This window comes from Gorilla gorilla, chromosome 1 (genome assembly GCF_029281585.2).
Source record: "Gorilla gorilla gorilla isolate KB3781 chromosome 1, NHGRI_mGorGor1-v2.1_pri, whole genome shotgun sequence".
In the NCBI taxonomy this organism is placed as follows: Eukaryota; Metazoa; Chordata; class Mammalia; order Primates; family Hominidae; genus Gorilla; species Gorilla gorilla.
Window position 1 is genome coordinate 228,883,227 of NC_073224.2, and position 21,056 is coordinate 228,904,282.

At 53.9% G+C, this 21,056-nt stretch overlaps 1 protein-coding gene across 1 annotated transcript in view; it reads right to left on the minus strand.

The window, feature by feature from the left end:
• Positions 1-21,056, minus strand: part of DRAXIN (dorsal inhibitory axon guidance protein) — a 34,263-nt gene that overhangs the window by 10,982 nt on the left and 2,225 nt on the right. The window contains exons 2-5 of the mRNA XM_031009433.3: positions 8,240-8,700; positions 5,486-5,676; positions 2,971-3,085; positions 2,452-2,541 (exon numbers count right to left, since the gene is read on the minus strand). Of these exons, the coding sequence (XP_030865293.2) occupies positions 2,452-2,541; positions 2,971-3,085; positions 5,486-5,676; positions 8,240-8,690 (847 nt within the window). The 5' untranslated portion in view covers positions 8,691-8,700. The remainder of the gene's footprint in view (positions 1-2,451; positions 2,542-2,970; positions 3,086-5,485; positions 5,677-8,239; positions 8,701-21,056) is intronic.

The following is a 21,056-nucleotide window of genomic DNA, read 5'->3' on the forward strand; positions in this document are numbered from 1 at the left end:
GTGTGAGGTCTCCTCCCAGACAGAGCCAGTAGAACAGCTGGGGGCTGCCAGGTGTGGAGTCAGCTCAGAGCTGGGAGGGGCCTCAGGATCCCCAACACCAATGTCCTCTTTTGACAGATGGGGAAACTGAAGTCCTGGGCACCTGCCATGGAGCCGGCTCCCAGAGCGACTGTCCAGTCGGCCCAAATGCGGGCCTTTTCTTTGTGCCCAGGGTGAAAACAATGGTTTGGGAATGAAGCAGCCTGTCAGGGAGCTGGTGGTTTGCCTTATACAATGCTAATTGCTGGTTTGGTTGCTGTTTTGTAGAATATTCTGGTCACTGATCTAACAATCGTGGTGCCGTGGAGGTGTGCCGCTCAGATCTCTCTTGGGGAAAGCGCTTGCTGGCGGCCTCCAGCTGGTACAGCTTCAGGGCCACCTTGGCCCATGGCAGGCTGTTCCCAGCAGCCCCTGCCAATGACGGGCATGGGGGTTCTGGGGCCCAGCCATTTCTGCTCAGCACGGGCCTCGTCTAACAGGCCACCCCTGTACTGGAGCGCCCATCTGGTGCATGATGTCTGAAGCTTCCTCCATGCTTCCTCCACCTTTCATCATTCACAAGTGTTTCCCACCCCTAGCCCACCCCAAAATAAATCTGTTGCACTTTTTGTTTTGTTTTGTTGAGACAGGGTCTTGCTCTGTCACCCAAGCTGGAGTACCGTGGTGCAATCATATCTCGCTGCAGCCTTGACCCCCGAGGCTCAGGTGATCCTCCTGCCTTAGCCTCCTGAATACCTGGAACCACAGGCGCACACCACCAAGCCTGGTTGGTTAATTTTTTATTTTTTTATTTTTTTTTTATTTTGAGACAGAGTCTCGCTCTGTCAGAGTGCAGTCGTGCGATCTCGGGTCACTGCAACCTCCACCTCCCAGGTTCAAGCAATTCTTTGCCTCAGGCTCCTGAGTAGCTAGGATTACAGGCACCTGCCACCATGCCCGGCTAATTTGTGTATTTTTAGTAGAGATGGGGTTTCACCTTCTTGGCCAGGCTGGTCTTGAACTCCTGACCTTGTGATCCACTCACCTCGGCCTCCCAAAGGGCTGGGATTATAGGCGTGAGCCACCGCACCCAGCCAAGCCTGGTTATTTTTTAAAATTATTACTATTTTTGGAGATGGAGTCTTCCCGTGTTGCCCAGGCTGGTCCTGAACTCCTGGGCTCACGGGATCCTCCTGCCTCAGCCTCCCATAGTGCTGGGATTACAGGTGTGAGCCACTGCACCCGGCCTCACACTTCTAACTTACCTCAGTATCTGCTTCCTGGAAGGTCCGACGGACCCCCAAGGGCCCCCAGGGTTCAGGACATTAGTTACAACGTCCGGCTTCTTGTTTTTAGACTGTCTCCATGGAGACGGCTGCCGAACAGTGAGGATGTCACCAAAAGCATCTCCAGAATGCCTGGCAGTGTTGTGATGGGACAAGGACAGCATTAAGCCCTGCCTGGTGTCAGGAGGAAGAGGGCAAGAGAGGATCATCCCAATTTAAGGCAGCATGGGGCTGTGGTGAAGAGGCTTTCCAGCCAGGCCAGGTTGGAGCCACTTCTTAACTGTGTGACCTTGGGCAAGACAGCCTCTCTGGGGCTCAATCACCTGGCTTGAAAACTGCATTGTTGTGAGTAATGTTTTTGGTTTTTTTTTGAGACGGAGTTTCGCTCTTATTGCCCAGGCTGGAGTGCAATGGCACGATCTCAGCTCACCACAACCTCCGCCTCCCGGGTTCAAGCAATGTTCCCGCCTCAGCCTCCCAAGTAGCTGAGATTACAGGCGCACACCACCATGCCCAGTTAATTTTTGTATTTTTAATAGAGACGGGGTTTCACCATGTTGGTTAGGCTGGTCTCAAACTCCTGACCTCGTGATCCGCCTGCCTCGGCCTCCCAAAGTGCTGGGATTACAGGCATGAGCCGCCATGCCCAGGGTATTTTTTTTTTTTTTTTTTTGAGATGGAGTTTCCCTCTTGTCGCCCAGGCTGGAGTGCAGTTGCATGATCCCAGCTCACTGCAACCTCTGCCTTGAAGGTTCAAGCGATTGATTCTCCTGCCTCATCCTCCCGAGTAGCTGGGATTACAGGCATGTTCCACCATGCCCGGATAATTTTTATATTTTTAGTAGCGATGGGGTTTCGCCATGTTGGCCAGGATGGTCTCAAACTCCTGACCTCAGGTGTTCCACCCGCCTCAGCCTCCCATAGTGCTGGGATTACAGGTGTGAGCCACCGTGCCCGGCTGTGAATAATGTATGAAATGAATGGATGTCTGACAGCAACTCTCAGGAAAGTGGCAGCTGTTGTTATTATTTATCATCCATGAAGGGTCAAGGATTCTCAGGTCCTGCACATGTGGGAACCCCCACTCCCACCCAGGTTCCCTCCCAGCACCCAGTCTGGTGCCTTGAATGTGGGTGCTGGCTGCTACCTGGCAGGCAGTCTTGGTGATGGTCGCATGGTTCCCCTTCGGCTGGTGATGTTTCGTTACCATCACTGGAGAGTTTACCGCGGTGTTTCTCTGGGGATAAGAAGATCTGTCGTCAGAAGCTGGGGCCCAGCAGAGCAGAGGTTAAGCACAGGGACTCAGATGTTGGAGTGCCCATACCACCACCCTACAGCATGGCTTGGACAAGGCACTGTACCCCTCTGTCTCTGCCTCAGTTTTCTCTTCTCTAAAATGGGATCAACAGTACTATGGACCTAACAGGTATTTTCCCTCAGGGTAACATGAGTGGAAACATGGAAGCGTGTGGCACGTGATAAGCATTTGACAGCATTCTCCATTCCAAGTGGTGTTTCCAGGTTAGGCTCCATGCTCCCCCTCTCCCCACATCCCACCTTTGGACATCCGAAGATCAGACAGGGCTCACTGGGGCCCCCACCTCAACAGATGGTGCGGGAGGGCAGGGCACCCAGGCATGGAAGGTAGTGGGGTAGGTGGGCATACCTTTCTTCTTTGCAGAGGGCCAACCATCAGGTTTTAAGTCTTCATAATCGGTCCAGTCGAACAAGGCCATGTCCAGCGTGGGCATCACCTCCCCGTCAGACCTGGGCTGTGCCTGCTGGAGACCGTGGAGAAGGGGGATGTTGGAACCTTCAAATCCATGGAAGCAGGAGTGTGGAGTCCCAAGGTCAGAGGGCAAAAAAGAGGCTTCTCAGAGGCCACCTTATCCTCTGCTGGGCAGCCTGGAGTCTCAGCCCGAGGACATAAAGATGGCTGCCGGAGGCTCCTGTTCCAGTGGCCACTAGGTAATTTCCTTCCTGTGCAGCCATTACTCAAGAAGGACCATGCAGACACACACAGGTGAGTTACCTACCAGGCCCTCTGAGGAGGGGCAGAGACCACCTGCAGGCTGGGAAGGCCACCTTGCTTGCCCAGGGTCTTTAAGCCCACGAGGAGGGTGTTGGAAGTAGCCCAGCCACTCACTGGACTTTCCCATCCCTTCCTCTCTCTGCAGAGGTTACCAGCTCTCCGTGGCACCATTGAGGCCACAACCAGGGCTCAGTCCCACTCACAGCCTGGGCCAGTGGCCCCAGGAATGCAGAGGGCTAGAGGTCCTCAGCAATAGCTGGATCTACACACCGGCATGTGCGAGCACTAGGGAGGGCATGGGCAGGAACCGCACCTTCTAGGCTGGCCTGCAGGGGGCCTTGGATGATAAGACGGATAACCATGTATTCCTGGGAAACGGTCTGCAGCTTTTATCACAATCTCAAGGGGGTGCAAGACCCCAAAAAAGGATAAGAAAGATCTGCTGCTAAAAAAGCTTTATTTCTTTTGTATTTTTGTAGAGACGGGGTTTCACCATGTTGGCCAGGCTGGTCTCGAACTCCTGACCTCAGGTGATCCACCTGCATCGGTCTCCCAAAGTGCTGGGATTACAGACGTGAGCCACCCACTGCACCTGGCCTATTTCTTTTTTATGTATTTTTTTATACATATATATTATTGATCCTTTTAAATAATTTTAGTTTGAAAAGCTTTTTTGTTTTTTTTTTTTTGAGATGGAGTCTCGCTCTGTCGCCCAGGCTGGAGTGCAGTGGCGTGATCTTGGCTCACTGCAAGCTCTGCCTCCCGGGTTCAAGCAATTCTCTGCCTCAGCCTCCCAAGTAGCTGGAACTACAGGTGCCTGCCACTACGCCCAGCTATTTTTTTTTTTTTTTTTGGTATTTTTAGTAGAGATGGGGTTTCACCATGTTAGCCAGGATGGTCTTGATTTCCTGACCTTGTGATCTGCCCGCCTTGGCCTCCCAAAGTGCTGGGATTTTACAGGCATGAGCCACTGCGCCCGGCCTGAAAACCTTTAAAAGCCACAGAAGAGGTGCAAGAATGATGCGGTCAGCTCCTATACACCCCTCTTCCAGAATCACCAGTGGGTAGTGTTTTTGCCACATTTGCTCGCTTACTTTCTCTCCACATTTTTTTTTTTCCCTTGAGACAGGGTCTCACTCTGTCGCCCAGACTGGAATGCAGTGGTGCAATCATGGCTCACTGCAGCCCTGACCTCCTGGGTTCAAGCGATCCTCCTGCCTCAGCCTCCCAAGCAGCTGGTACTACAGGCACATGCCCTCATGCCTGTCTAATTTTTTAAAAAAGTTTTGTAGACACAGGGTCTCACTATGTTGCCCAGGATAATCTCAAACTCCTGGGCTCAAGTGACCCTCGTGCCTTGGCCTTCTAAGGTGTTGGAATTACAGGCTTGAGCCAACGTGCCCGCCCCACATATCTTTTTTTTTTTTTTTGAGACAAAGTCTCACACTGTCACCTGGGCTGGTGTGCAGTGGGGCGATCTTGACACGCTGCAGCCTCCGCCTCCCAAGTTTAAGCGATTCTCCTGCCTCAGCCTCCCGAGTAGCTGGGACTACAGGCATGCGCCACCACGCTCAGCTAATTTTTGTATTTTTAGTAGAGATGGAGTTTCACTGTGTTGGCCAGGCTGGTCTCGAACTCCTGACCTCGTGATCTGCCCACCTCGGCCTCTCTAAGTGCTGGGATTACAGGCATGAGCCACCGCGCCCAGCCTACATATCTTTTTTAAAGATCTGATGCAGATGGGTCCAAGTGTTAGCTAATGCTTATTAATTCTGGGTCTTGATGACACAGTTTTAAAAATCACCATTTTTATGCTTCATGCTCCTCTGTACACAGAAAGCTCCTCCCCAGGCCTTGCTGCTCTTCATGCAGACACCAGCGTGCTGAGCTACCGCTTGCCTCCTTGGCTGTCCCCAGAGTGGGCCCCCGGGAGCACTTTGCCCTGGACAGTGGCAGACCCTTGTCAGGATGGAGCACCCACCAGGGCTGGAGCTAGACTGGATGGGCAGCAGGAGATCTGGTTTCAATCTAAGTAAGCTCTGTGGCCTCCTGCCCCCGTGCCTCAGTATCCCTACATGTATTAAGAGGGCTTTCCATGACATGGGCTCAAGGACCCTTCCAGATCCAAGGCTGTTTGGGGACCCCTTACCTGGGGCCGCAGGGAGGTGACGGGCAGGATCAGGGACTCTTCTGTGGCAGGTGCTGCCTCAAAGGTGGTGAGAAAGAACATGGTGGGCGCCAGGCTGGTGGAGGATTCCTCCATGGCTGCATCCAGCACCTGGGCTTCGGAGAGCTCTGCCTTCTTCATCAGGGAGCTGGGACCTCGGACCAAGGCTCGGCCTGAGACACAGGATGGGGAGCACAGGGGCTATATCTGCTTGCCACCTCGTGGCAGTCTACAGCAGAACCCACGTTTTATGCTGCAAACTAGGAGGCAGCAGGCACTGTGTGACAAGCCCTTGGTTCAGCCCCCATTCCTGCTTCCTACCCTTCTTGGGAGGTTGGGGGATGGGAACTCGGAGGAAAATGTCTTGGAAGAACTTGCAGTGTCGCTGGGGAGACAGTCCAAGGATTCTCCCTGTAAAGCAACATTCCAGCAAGTCCAAGTCCAGGCTGGCTGGGCGCAGCCAGATATGTAAGTATAACAAATAGGAACTAGTAGGATTAACCATGGAAGGCTTCCTGGAGGAGGTGAAGTTTGAGTAGGGAGAAATGTCATGAGGCTGAGAATCATTGCAGTGGCCTTTGAGGAAGCTGGGAGGTGGGAATCACTGCTTATCACACACAAGTGAGTGCATCCTGTGTGGTGACAATTAGTCATCACCCCATTAATGGAGCACCTGCTGTGTGCTGGGTCCCAGAGGAGCTGTGTCACAAGCGTTATTTCGTCTAACTACTGCAAGAGCTCTGGGAAGTGGGTGCTCCTTCAGTCTCATCTACAAGGAAGGAAACTGAAGCACAGAGAGGTTAGGTGACTCACGGAAGGATGCACAGCTCATGAGTAGCAGGGTCTGGATTCAGCTCCAGCAGGGCTGGAGTGCAGGGGCTCAATCTTGGCTCACTGCAACCTCTGCCTCCAGGGTTCAAGTGATTCTCCCACCTCAGCCTCCTGAGTAACTGGGATTACAGGCATGTGCCACCACACCTGGCTAATTTTTGTATTTTTGATAGAGATGGGGTTTCTCCATGTTGCCCAGGTTGGTCTCCAACTCCTGATCTCAAGTGATCTGCCTGCCCAGCCTCCCAAAGTGCTGGGATTACAGGTGTGAGCCACCACACCCAGCCTGGCCTGAGGTTTCACAGCCAGTCATTAGCAGAGCAGGGCCTAGCCCGCAAACCTTCTCCTCCTCGTCACCTCCTCACCATATCAACTCTCCCAGGAGGCCTGGCTGCAGCCCTGGAGCTGGCAGAGCGGGAGCCCAGCAGGACGGGTCCACACCCCACGCGTGCCCTCTAGCTGTCCTCAAAGGTCCCAGCATCCTCCCCTGAAAGCTGACACAGGTAACCCCAGGAGTGGGAGGCTGAAAGTCGAAGCCGGGGGACCCTGACTGACCTCTGCCCTCTTGGGGGGTTCTCAGGCCTCACAGGGAAGCCAGCCTCAGCTGTTTGCACAAGAAGGGGTGTTGAAGCTCCATTGCCTTCCTGCCAAAGAACCCTGCTGTCACCACTGCATTTGTGGCACTCGGCATGTCCCTAGAGGCAGTCGGGTCACATGGAGAGCTTAGAAGCCAAGTTCCCTGGCTTAGGGCCAGGCAAGGCTGGGAGGAGCCACCTGACTGGAGCTGAGGGGACATGTCTGCTCCGAGACTGAATGGGCATGGGGAGGGGGAAGCCTGGGCCAGCAGGGGGCTAGCTAGCTCCCAGGGGATGTGGGGGAAACGTTAAGGAAGGTGGGAAGGGCTAGGGGAGCACTGAGACAAACAGGGCAGAGGCAGGAGCGGTAGGCAAGTGATGCCTCTCCTGGAGTCACCTGTGTCCAGGCTGGAGGACACTGAGTTGGCCTCAGCAGGGGGCTGAGATTAACCAGAACAATGACTGCTCATGGCCCTGCCAGCTGAGCTCCAAGCGCCCCACTAACCAAGTCTCTGCAACGACACTGAGGGTAGATGGGATGGGACCAGTCTCCTTGCTTTACAGAGGGGAAAACCGAGGCACAGAAAGAGAACTTGCCCAGGGCCACACCCTAGTGGTGGAGGCAGGACCTGATCTCAGGCAGACCTGGCTTCAGAGTCTAGGCTCTTAGCTCCTACCGGATGCGTCAGAGTCGAGTAAGAAATGTGCTTGGAAGGCGCTGAACTGTTCCATTTCTACTCAGAACTTAAAGTAGGAGAAATTTAGGTCAGATACAAGGTAGAACTTCCTGATTCAGGAGGATGATCTGTTGATAAGACAGATTATTATTATTTTTTTTTGAGACGGAGTCTCGCTCTGTCACCCAGGCTGGAGTGCAGTGGCGCCATCTCAGCTCACTGCAAGCTCCGCCTCCTGGGTTCACACCATTCTCCTGCCTCAGCCTTCCAAGTAGCTGGGACTACAGGCGCCCACCACCGCGCCCGGCTAATTTTTTGTATTTTTAGTAGAGACGGGGTTTCACCGTGGTCTCGATCTCCTGATCTCATGATCCGCCCGCCTCGGCCTCCCAAAGTGCTGGGATTACAAGCGTGAGCCACGGCACCCGGCCACGATAAGACAGATTCTATTGCAACACATCCCTCTCCTTTTCTCATGCCCCAACCCCAGGCCTCTCCCAGCCTCCTCCCCTTACCAGGTCCCTCTGGCTTCAGTGAGACCCCTCCTCTCCTCTGGACCTCACGCCCCTGACCCTTGCCTGCATCCTCTCCTGCTCCCCTCAGTCCATGGCAGAAATCACCCCCATCCCCACACCTCACAGCCCTCCAGCTACCTCGGTGCAGCCTCAACCTGTCCCTGCGTCTCTTGTGCTCCCTGCTGCGTTTCCTGGTCCTCTCCCAACCTGGAGGTCGGTTCTCCTTCTCGGGGTAGGGCAACGCCAGCCCCAGGAGCAGGTCCTTGTCCTGCAGCAGGCCTGCAGGACTCTGCTCAGGCAGCAGCCCCTCAGCCTCTGGCAGCCTGGAGGCCTGCCTGGTGGCGGTGACCACAGCCCCAACCTGGGCCTGGCTGGGCAGGCCTGGGCCCCATTCCTTCTTGCCCGGGCTCCGCCGGCGGTGGTGGCTGGCCTGAGGCGTCCACAGCGCTGGGCCTGGGAGGTCAATGTGATTCTCAGGGAGGTTCCGGGCAGGGGTCCCAGGTGCAAGGGCGCCTGCCAGGCTCAGCTCCAGGGGCAGCAGGAGGACGAGGAACAGCATGGGGGCGGTGTGGATGGCAGGCCCAGCCATTGGCTCCTCCCTGCAAGAAGAGCAACACCATGAATGCGCAGCCCCAGGCCTCTCTCTGCTGCCCCTCACTCAAATGATTAAAGCCCAGTTTTTCTCAACAGCCATAGAGGGGGATTTTGCTCCCAGTGACATTTGGCAACGCCTGAAGACATATTTTAGTTGTCAAAACTGGGGAGTGCTACTGGCAGGTAGAGGCTGGAGCCCGTGGATGCTGCTAAATGCCCGACAATGCACAGGACAGTCCCCCAAACCAAGAATCATCCGGCCCAGAAAAACAACAGTACCGAGGCTGAGAACCCCCGGCTTAAATCATTTCAGCAACATTCAAGTTCCAGATTAGTCCAGAATTCCTTTCTCTGCACAAACCTCTGCCCCTTACCAAGTCCCCTAGAGGGAACCGAGTCCCTCGGAGCTCAGAAATATGCCTCTGGCCCCTGAGACTTGACTCGGAGCCTAATTCCATACAAACGGAATAATAGCGTTTGAGCGCACGCTGTAGGCAGGACCCACGTTAAGTGCTTTGTGTGAATTCATGTCACTTCGCCCTTTCAAGAGCTCTCTGAAATGGCTCCTGTTATTTTCCCCATTTTTCTGAAGTGGCAATTAAGGCTCAGAGAGGTTAAGTCACACCTAGTAAGTGGCTGTGCATTCCTGTTCCTGAGCCCTGAACCCCGTGTGGCTGTCCCAGGATGGCCCAGCTCTGCCTTTCTCTTCTCCTCTCATGATGAGCTCTGAGGCCCCAGAATGTTCTGACACTGTCCCTTCCCCTGGGGGAGGGGCTTTGGGAACAGCTTTGCAGACTTGGCTCTGACCCCTGCAGGGTAGACTGAGCCAACCCGACCTAGCCTCAGGACAGCCCCCTCAGGGGACCCAGTGCCCTCCCTCCACACTGGAGGGAGAAGCTGCAGCTCAGGGGATGGTGGGGGCGTCTGGCAGACTCTGGAGACCTCCTGCCCCCGTGCACCACCCTCAGCTGCTCCTCCACGCACCCCTCTCTATTGCACCAACCTCACTGTATCCTGCAGCTGGGCACTAGGTTAGCCAGGCTAATTGAATTTTTATGGCCTCCCGAGTATTCCACTAGGCTGGCAAGGGTGTTTACGCCACCGTTTCTTTGTGATTTGTGGCCATATAATTGTCCCGGGCTGAGAAAAGGTTGGTGGGCCTGTGATGTTTCCCTGCTTCCCGGCGCCTCTCCCTGCAGCCCCCATGCTGGCTGGCCCACCCCAGTGTCACCTTAGCCCCGACCCCAAGGGAGGGTGGTAGGGCAGGGAAACTGCTGTGCCCTCAAAGCTCTGACCACGCACTCGTGGAGGGGAGGGGGGAAACACCTTCTCCAGCCTCACAGGGTCTGTGGTGGTTTCACCCAGTTCTGCCTCCATCCTAGCCTGGCATGTCCTGGTCCCCTGGGATCCTGGGCCCTGGCCTCCACTGTCCACAGCTCAGCTCTTCCTAGAACTGTGGGTGGAGACAAGGAGGTGGCCATCACTTTCCATCTTGTCCCCTATCCCAGGGATCCGGCTGAAGATACTAGGTGAGCCTTGGTAACGTGCGTGGGACCCTGGGACAGGCTTGTTGTGACAACCCTGTCTCCCATCACACCTGCATCCATTCCTAAGGCCACAGACCCTGCACCACAGTCCCTGCTACTGTCCTGGTCACGTCACCAGCAACGGAAGGCTCTCTCCCACTGGCCTTGCCTCCAGCCCTTCCCTAACAAGTGCTCTTGAGGCCAGAGCTCAGCAAGCGGGACCTGTGTCCCTGGTTCCTGAGGCAGCCCAGGGGGAGGAGGGGCCCATTTTAAAGGCCTGTCACTCAAGCATTGTTCGGCGCAGAGGGAACCTCAATCCTGCTTCGGGGCCAGTGGAGTGGGGCTGCTCTCTGGGCTGGCATTTAGCCTGACCACTGCCAGACTTCACCCCCTGCTCTCCTTGTGACTGGAAAGGCCAAGCGCATATGGGATCCCGTCCATGTCCGAGACCCAGCCCTGCCTTTCTGTCCTGCAGGGACATGACAGCCTGGGAGAAGCCCAAAGAGCGTCCTAGGGACAGGGAAACCTCGGGACGTTGCCCAATGAAAGGAATCACCACCTCCTCCTTGTCCTGGGGGTTGAGGGGAATGAGGTAGAAAACCCAGACAGTGCGGTCAAGAGAGCAGAGGAGGCTCAGTAGAGAGGTGGGCAGCTTCTCAGCTAGTCTGCTGTCCCCGGGGACACACAAGGCTGTCAGTAAACCTCAGAGCCACCTCTGAGCCTCGTGAGCAGCCTAGGTGCTGGTCTTGGAGGACAGCTCCTTCCCTGCAGAGCCAGGAGATGAACTCCCACTCCTGCCCCACTCCAACACCCCCAAGCAGCATGATCCCACCCAGACTGCCACCTTCCCAAGCTCCGGTGCCAAGACCCTACTTGGCCGTGGGTCCGTTCACAGTACCCATCCTGCTTCAGGGCCAGTGGAACCCCAGTCTGAATGCCATCTTTGTTCCCTCCCATCCTTCAAGCACCACATATCACCCACGCAGCCAGCCTGGGACAGAGGAAGTGGGATTTCAGTGCACAGTGCCAGAGCACCCATGGGGGTGCATCCAAGGGGGCTCCATCCTCTCCCCAGACCCAGCATATACTGGTGGTGTGGCTACTCGGGTTGTGACCCTTATCTGCTCAAAACTGTCTATGGCTCCCTATTGCCTTCCCATGTAACCGCAGACTCCTTACTTTGGCACTGAAGACCTTGTGTAATGTGGCCCCAACCAAGCTTTGCAGCTCCAACTTCTACTTTCTCCCCTTCACAGGCAACAGAGACTGCTCCCTGGGCCCCAAACACACCCCCGCTTTCTGGCTCTCTGTTCTCACTTTGCCTGTCCCCTCTGCATGGAACCTCTCCCCCACTCCCTCATCTCTCTCCGTCCACGTCCTGCCCATCCTTTGGGACTCAACCCAAATGTCCCTTCCTCCAGGAAGCCTTGTTCAGTCCCCTGACTCCATGTGCTCTCCGCTTGGTGCTCCCACATGCCTTTGTCCTGCTCTTGAAGACCTCATGTGTCATTTTGTGCTGGGACCATCAGGTTTTTTAAAGCCCCTGGCTAGACTGGAAGCTCATAAAGGACTCTGCCCAGTGTCCCTTCTGCTCTGCAGCCCCTCCAGGGCCCTGCACATAATAGGCGTTGGTAGCCATGGATCAGAACAGAAGTGGATTGAGCACAATCCAATTTATGTATCAGGCCGGGCACAGTTGCTCATGCCTGTAATCCCAGCACTTTGGGAGGCCAAGGTGGGAGGATCACCTGAGGTCAGGAGTTCGAGGCCAGCCTGGCCAGTATGGTGAAGCCCCGCCTCTACTAAAAATACAAAAAATTAGACATGCATGATGGCATGCGCCTGTAATCCCAGCTACTCAGGAGGCTGAGGCAGGAGAATTGCTTGAAACTTGGAGGCGGAAGTGGCAGTGAGCCAAGATTGTGCCTCTGCACTCCAACCTGGGCGACAGAGAGAGAGACTCAAAAGAAAAAAAAAAAAAGAATTCATACCTCGGCAGAAGATCATAAATAAATCCCCAGGATGTGTGAGTGTGTGTGTGTGAGCATCTGGCATGTATGTGTGAGCATGATGTGTGTGTGGAACATGTGTGAGCATGATGTGTGTGTGGAACATGTGTGAGCATGTGTGTGTGTGTACTATGATCATGTGTAAGCATGAATATGTATGGGTGTGTAGGTGTGTAGTGAGTGTGTGGGAGTGTTAGCATGTGTGTGTGTGGAGCATGTGTGAGCGCATGTGTGTGTATACTATGATCATGTGTGAGCATGAATATGTGTGGGTGTGTAGGTATGTATGTGTGTTGTGAGTGTGTAGGAGTGTTAGCATGTGTGTGTGAACATGTGTGAGCGTGTGTGTGATCACGTGTAAGCGTGAATGTGTGGGTGTGTAGGTGTGTGTGTTGTGAGTGTACGTGTGGGAGTGTTAGCATGTGCGTGAGCGTGTGTGTGTGCTGTGAGCATGTGAGTGTGAATATGTATGGGTATGGGTGTGTATGTGCATGTGTGTGTGAGAGCGTGTATGTGTTGTGAGCATATGTGTGGGTGTATGTGAGCATGTGTGTATGTGTGAGCATGTGTGTTGTCAGCATGTGTGAGCGTGAATATGTGTGTGGGCGTGTACGGATGAGTGTGAGCATGTGTGTGTGAACTCGCGTGTGTGTGAGACCATGTGTGTTGTGAGCATGTGTGAGCGTATGTGTGTGCACAAGCATGTTTGTGAGCATGGGTGTGGACTGTGTGCAACAGTGTGTGTCAGCTGGAGGAGGGGCTGGGGGAAGACTACACGGGCCCCTCTCTCCAAGCCCAAGGATTTGTACACAGCTCTTGGCACAGCCCAGCAACTGAGATGCCAGCCTGGCAGGGAGCCCCCGAGGAAACGTGGGCTGCTACAGAAGTCGTGCCAAGGATCCACAGCGACCAAGGGCTCCAATCCATTTCTGTCACTCTGAAAGCCAGTTGGAGGCTGTGTCACAAAGCACCAGGCAACCAGGCGGAAGGAGGAGGCAGCCCCCTCCGCCTCCCCGCAGCCCGGGGCGGTTCTGCCCGGCCCGGGTTGCTCATAAAGCCTGCGCTTCTGGCCCAGGGTCTGCTCCTCCCAGCCGGGCACAGTCAGCAGCCCGGAGTAGCCCTGGACCAGAGTTGCTGAGGGATGGCAGGGACATCCACAACCCACAGCCGGCCCCTTTCACAACTGAGGTCTGATAGCGAATCATTAAAAACAAAACAAATTAAAACAAAAGCAATCCTAATTGTAGGAGCTGCTGTCCCCGAGCAGCTGTGAAGCCCAGGCCTTTCCGCGTTTCTTTCTTTCATCCACATCTCATTTTTCCTCTCAACTGCGCTGTACATCAGGGAGACTTTTCCCTGGTTTTAAAATGACGAAACCGAGGCTCTGGGGGTGAGAGGGTTGTAAGCCACAAATCCAAGATGGCACAACTGGCAAGTGGCAAAGCCCATCTCAAGGCCGGGGTTCTCCTGGCACCCGGTGCACACAGGACATGGTTCTTGTCCCCATTGCCCGTGGGGCCACCTGCCTCCCTCACGCAGCCGCTCATCCTCGCGGTAAGAGGCATCTTCCTCCTTGAGTGCAGTCAGGGCCCAGGAGCCACCAGCAGCTGGGAAACAGACACTAACCAGGGAGGGGAAGGGGCTTATCTCAAGCCCCCATCCTGTCCCCCATCCTAGGGGAGAGTTGGAGAGCTGTCAGCATCGCCGTATGCAAACGAAGGCGATGAATCGAGCCTGGAGTCAGCTTTGATTCCTGAGCCCCTCCCCCACAACAGCCTTGCATTTGGGGGCCAGGAGACTCGGGGGATCCTGCCCCGCCTGCCGGAGGGACAACTGTGGAGCTCGGCCACCAGGCTTCTCGGGACAGCTGTCGGACCAGCATTCCTGCGGCGCTGATCGGCCTTCCTGTTGCGTAGTGGGTTGGGGGGAGCAAGTCATGGCTGGCCAAGGCGGGTCCCATGGGAATCCTGGGTCAGTGATATCAGTGATGCTCAGATGGTGCGGAAGGATTATGATGTGAAGCAGACAACCCCCCACTGGGAGAACCGGAGCCCATCAGCCTCCCTCCCTTACCCCGAATCTACTCATGTGCCAAAGCGACAAATTCGTGCGACTGTATTTGGCAGGAATGTTTCAGGGGTTCTGTAAGCATCTGATTCTAGCTTCACTTTAAAAATATATTTTTAAAATTATTTTGAAAACTGTAGTAAAAATAACAGACACTCTCGAATACATTCTCTACCCAATTTGAACATGGGCACGGCCCCATCATAACTTGGGCTTCTGGTTCACTGAAGAGTATTCCAGGGATATAAGGTGAGCAGTTTCAAAGACTCGCTGCCATTTGCAGCTACTTAATTGCATGCTCCAGGATTTTCTGAACGTGAACAATCAAAGCCAGTTAGAAGCGCGCAGCCTCACGTCCATGAGTGTAACTGATATCCATTACATCATTTTCTATCATGGAGAACAGCTTCTTTTTTTCTCATTGGTTTACTTTATTTATATTTATTTATTTATTTTGAAACAGAGTCTCGCTGTGTCACCCAGGCTGGAGTGCAGTGGCACAATCTCGGCTCACTGCAACCTCCGTCTCCCGTGTTCAAGCAATTCTCCTGCCTCAGTCTCCTGGGGGATTACAGGCGCTGCCACCACGCCCAGCTAATTTTTGTGTTTTTAGTAGAGACAGGATTTCACCATGTTGGCCAGGCTGGTCTTGAACTCCTGACCTCGTGATCCACCCACCTTGGCCTCCCAAAGTGCTGGGATTACAGGTGTGAGCTACTACACCTGGATTTACTTTATTTATTTATTTATTTATTTATTTATTGAGAGTGAGTCTCGCTGTGTCACCCGGGCTGGAGTGCAGTGGCGCCATCTCGGCTCACTTCAATCTCCACCTTCTAGGTTCAAATGATTCTCCTGCCTTAGCCTCCCGAGTAGCTGGGATTACAGGCACGCACCACCACGCCCAGCTAATTCTTGTATTTTTAGTAGAGACGGGATCTCACTATGTTGGCCAGGCTGGTCTCGAACTCCTGACCTCAGGTGATACACCCACCTTGACCTCCCAAAGCGCTGGGATTACAGGTGTGAGCACCATGCCTGGCTTGAGCCACTGCGCCCGGCGGTTTGCTTTAAAATAAGTAAATATTAGTCCTGGCTACTTGGGAGGCTGAGGCAGGAGGATCCCTTGAGCCCAGGAGTTTGAATTCAGTCTGGACAACATAGTAAGTCCCTGTCTCTAAAAAAAAATTTTTTTAACAAAAATTAAAATAAGTAATTATTATAAACTGGGGCAAAGCAGTGGTCGCACAGAATCTAGGTGGGAGAAGCCAAAGAGAGTTAGTCTGATTGCAAGTAGGGCTTAAAGTTGTGTTGTGTCTGCATAAAATAGAGACATTTTTGATTTGGGGAAAGGAATTCTTGGTGGTGGTGGGGTGCTACACTGCTTATAAAACACTGTTTTATTGATTTTATGTATTGGGATTATGGATCGAATTTCATTTGGGAAAAGATTTGCACTACTCAAAACATTTCTTTTTGGCAGGGAGTAGGGGAGGAGGACCACTGGGCCATTGGATTACGTGGTCCCAAAGGCCCTGTCTGCCAAGGGAGCCTGAGAAGTTATGATCCATGACGATAAGACTCCTCCATCTGTCTGTCTGTTCAACTGTCAGACCCCTATGGGGAGGGGTGACAGACAATATCCAGTAGGGTGTGGACTGAGCCTCCAGGAGCTAGGGGCAAAATCTTCTTCCCTTCCGGATACTCCCAACCTAGGAGCTCTGTGGGGAGGAACTGTATCCCCAGATTCAGGAGATTTTGTTGAATGGAGGAATCATCTCAGGTTTTATGTCTCTGTAGTTCCAGGAAGATTTTACGATTGCTTTTTTGTTTGTTTGTAGACAGAGTCTTGCTCTGCCCTACAGGCTGGAGTACAGTTGTACCATCATAGCTCACTGTAGCCTCAACCTCTCCGGCTCAAGCGATCTTCCTGCCTCAGCCTCCTAAGTAGCTGGGACAACAGCCACAAACCATCATGCCAGGCTAATTTTTTCTTATTTTTAGTTGAGAAGAGGTCTCTCCCTATGTTGCCCAGGTTGGTCTTGAACTTCTGGCCTCAAGTAATCCTCCCACCTTGGCCTCCCAAAGTTCTGGAATTACAGGTGTGAGCCCCAGGCCCAGCAATTGCTTTAACTTGAGATTGATCTGCCCAACTTTTCCCTCTGGCTACTCCTCATCACTCACATGGACACTTCCTGAAATGGCAGGAATTGGAGATGGGCAGTGCAGTCCCCAAGCCCCATCTGCTCTTAGCAGAGTGTGGCCACTCTGCAGTCAGCCCCGGATCTAGTTAGGGCTTCCTGGAGCCCTGGCCCCCTAGGAGCAGACTTCTGTCTTGTTTAGGTGGAGCTGACATCCCTAGGGCTGGAAAGTGGGTAATTTTCTTGTTCAGTCAAAACAGTCATATCCTACATGAGAGTTGGGGAACAACTGTATGGATTCTAAATTAATTCCTGGGCTGAGCTCTTCCCAAGGTAATTTGGAACGAGAGTGTTCTAACCCCCCTCCTGATCCCTCCCAACATCTCCTCCCTTCATGAGTCTATTCCCTTGTCTGTGAAATGGGATTATTAGGCTGCCATGAGACTTGACTACTTAGGAAGTCAGTGCTTCTGTGTGGTTTGTGTGTGGGTGGGTGGTGGTGGTGTTCCGGGTATGGATGGAGCCCGGCAGTGCAGGTGGCATAGAGGATGGGGCGGGTGGGATTCACAGCAGCTGCCCTGCTGGGTGTTCACTGGCATACTGGTGTGTTGATCATCCTGGACTAGTCCCTACCCATCTCCCTGCCTCCCTGTGGCTCTGTATCCCCCAAAGTGCCACCTGGCCAATAGGAAGGGGTCTCTCAGCAACCCCTAGGCCTCAGAGCAGCCAGAGCCCCACCTACCCCTCCACGGGTCTTTCTCAGGCACAGAGCTCTGCCTTTTGCTCTGCTGGGGACTGCTGCCTCCTTGCGACAGAGATCGCAGGGGAGAGTGAATCCCGGTGGTCAGCCACTAGCTGAGCCCCTCTGTGTGCAGAACCAGGATGCCAGACAAGGGCACCTGCTCCAGTCTGAAGGGAGAGACCTGGCTTCTGCTCCTGGAAACCACCAGTCTGAGGGCGGACACATAGTCCTGGCTCATTGGGATAGGAGGGAACCAGGTCATGCCTTAGAGGACTCTATGACTATTAGGGGACCCAGCCCATGGCTGCAGAGTGCTTTCAATCTAAGCCAGAAGCAGCCCCTGCCCTGGGGAAGCCTCCCATCTAGCAGGGTAGATACAGTTGCTGTCCTCAGGAATTTGCCAATCTGATAGGAGAGGCACAACTCTGGCCTTGAGAGGGTCCCAGAACATGGAGCTGCTGATCTGCCAGCAAAGACACAGTCCTTGCCTCCAGGTGTCCCCACTGATAAGGGAGACAGTCCGGGTGAGAGGCCACAGGTCTCATTAATGAGAGGTGGAGGCCCAGACATCACTACTACCGATTCCAGCTCACAGATGTCAGCCCAAACCCACTAAGCTGACCCATGGGAGGGCCCTCACTGAGCAAAGCAGAAGGAGCTAGACAACCTGGGCAAGTTTTTTAACCTCTCTGGGCCCCAGTTTCCTCTCTTGTAAAATGTTAGCTGTCATGAGGATTGGGGAGTAAAAGTTTTTTTTTTTTTTTAAATTATTAAGATGGAATCTCGTTCTGTTGCCCAGGCTGGAATGCAATGGCACGATCTCGGCTCACTGCAACCTCTGCCTCCCGGGCTCAAGTGATTCTTCTGCCTTAGCCTCCCAAGCAGCTGGGATGACAGGCATGCACCACCATGCCTGGCTATTTTGATTTGTTTTGTTTTTGTTTTTTGAGACAGAGTCTCGCTCTGTCACCAGGCTGGAGTGCAGTGGCGCGATCTTGGCTCACTGAAACCAGGAGGCTCGTTGCCTCCTGGGTTCAAGCAATTCTTCTGCCTCAGACTCCCGAGTAGCTGGGACTACAGGTGCACACCACCATGCCCGGCTAATTTTTGCATTTTTAGTACAGACGGAGTTTCACCGTGTTGACTAGGATGTTCTCGATCTCTTGACCTCGTGACCTGCTCGCTTTGGCCTCCCAAAGTGTTTTTTGTTTTGGTTTTTTTGAGACAGAGTTTTGCTCTTGTTGCCCAGGCTGGAGTGCGATGGCACAATCTCAGCTAACTGCAACCTCCGCCTCCCAGGTTCAAGCGATTCTCCTGCCTCAGCCTTCAGAGTAACTGGGATTACAGGCTCCCACGACCATGCCCGGCTAATTTTTGTATTTTTAGTAGAGACGGGATTTCACCACCTTGGCCAGGCTGGTCTCGAACTCCTGACCTCATGATCCGCCTGCCTCTGTCTCCCAAAGTGCTGGGATTACAGGCGTGAGCCACCGCACCCGGCTGGGGAGTAAATGTTTATAAAGTAAATGGGACACAGAAAGGGTGAAATGAACAGTAGTTGTTACTATGGGAAGGGGAGACAGAGGGAGTAAGGTGGCAGGCGTGTGTGTGGTGGGGGCCAGGGAGTTTCCTGGAAGCATTTGTGCATCTGTGCCTGGGTGTGCAAAGGGGCAGGCGCAGGTGGCTGCGTCCTCTGTTCTCACTGGGGTGATCGATGGCAGGGCAGGACTGTCCTAGGCCAGCCTGGAGGGGACCATTGTCCTGGCAAATGAGGTTTGGCTTCCCTGCAGGGGCGGCTCCATCTGCTTTTATTGTTTCCGACAGCAGCCTTGGGATTTTCAACCCACCCCAGACCTCACACCTTAAAAAACCTGTACCGGGGCTTTGCGGGAGTTCATCAGAGGCCCCACCCATTCAAAGGCCTCCAGCTTTCTGCTTCCCTCACCCAGCATTCCCCGCTCACCTGCTGAACTCGAGTCCTACCTCCTGTTAGATTATAGGTACTTGTGGCCCCTCTTCCTCCTCTCCTAGGCAATTTGTGGGTGGGGGAAGCAACCCTCAGCCTCCATATTCCTCAAACTTCATTATCTTGGTACCTAGACCATTTAGCTCTGTGTGTTTGTTTGGGTATCATCTACTGTTTTAGGTTCTAGGCCCAGAGCTTTACAGTCATTATTTAACTTGACCCTTTGAAATATATATATATATATATATATATATATTTTTTTTTTTTGAGACAGAATCTCACTCTGTTGCCCAGGCTGGAGTGCAGTGGTGCAATCTCGGCTCACTGCAGCCTCTGCTCACTGCAACCTGTGCTTCCTGGGTTCAAGTGATTCTCCTACCTCAGCCTCCCAAGTAGCTGGGATTATAGGCGTGCACCACACTTCCCAGCTAATTTTTGTATTTTTTTTTTTAGTAGAGATAGGGTTGCACCATGTTGGCCAGACTGGTCTCGAACCCCTGGCCTCAAGTGAGCTAGCTGCCTCGGCCTCCCAAAGTGCTGGGATTATAGGCGTAAGCCACTGCACCTGGCCTGAAGTGGATAATATTTTTCAGATGGTAATAGCAACAATGGCTGTGTAGGAACATTAAGACAATGACCAAGGGACTTGCCCAAGATTGCCTAGTAGAGCAAGTGATAGAGCTGGGATTCGAACCCACAGCCGTCTGACTCCTCAGACTCATCATCCCTGCTCCATCACATTCCTGGCCGAGACTGCTCCTCATGCTGCCATCCAGTAACCAACACCAGTGCAGCTGCTGTGAGTCCCAGGGAAGGTGGCATGAGCTGGGGCCTTGCCCAGAGCCTGGTACACCTGAAAACCATTAAGTCCTGCAATGAGCTCCTTCCGGTTGCTCTGGGTCCTAGCAGGAGCCTCATCCCTCATAACCACCCCTTCAACCCCATCCCATCAAGAGAAGTCTTGGTGTTGGGGCATGGGGGTTCATGGTGTTGGGGCATGGGGCATTGTCAAGCTGGAACCTGGGGTGGCAGAGCCTCTACTGGCAAGGATTCAGCCATCCTCCCACAACCTTCTTCTTCTTGGGGACCATTGGCCACAGCGACTCACCCCTGAGGAGGAAGGCTGGAGCAGGGCATGCAGAGAGGGCCAGTGGAGCAAGAGGGAGGCAGCTCCAACCCACTGGGCCAGAACAGGGGTGCTCCTATGACCTGCCCCCCAGGAACATGCTCATGCCTCTGAGGGAAGTTCGGGGAGGCCGGGATGCAAGTCCCTGCTCCATCACATTCCTGGCCGACACACGTGAAGGAACTCCCTCTGGGTCCCATAGCTGCTAAGTGATCAGCTGGGCTTCAAACCCAATCTGCACGGCTGGGGTGAGCCACTTCCTTCTCTGGTCTCAGTTTCTACCCCTATAACAGGCACAGAGACCACCCTCATTTTCCAGAGTGATACAGGGCCTCAGTATCACAGGGGTTTCCGGGCAGCTTGCTCCCCCTCCAACCTCCCCAGCCAGAGGGCCAGCTCCGCCCTGGCCCCACCAGCAGGACCCAGCAGAACTCAGCAAGACACTGGAGCTTGCAGTTTTCAGTTCATTCCTGTGCCTTTGACCAGGAATCACATTCAATATAACAGGTGTGCACAGAGCCCCTACTGCGTGCCAGGCACTGGGACCACAAGCAGAAGGAGACCCAGCCCCCACCCAGGGAGGAGCAGACCCCTCCCAGATAGGGATTATGCCGTGCAGTTCACAAGAGATAGGGAGGCAAGGGAGTGCCGGGGTGCTTCCCACAGGAGAGGACATCAGACCTCCTTGGTCAGCAAAGACAGAGGGCTGAGATCAAACACAGGGCAGGGCAGAAAGAGCCCTAGCAAAAGCTCAGAGGAGGGCAGACTGTGGAGATGGTCAGTT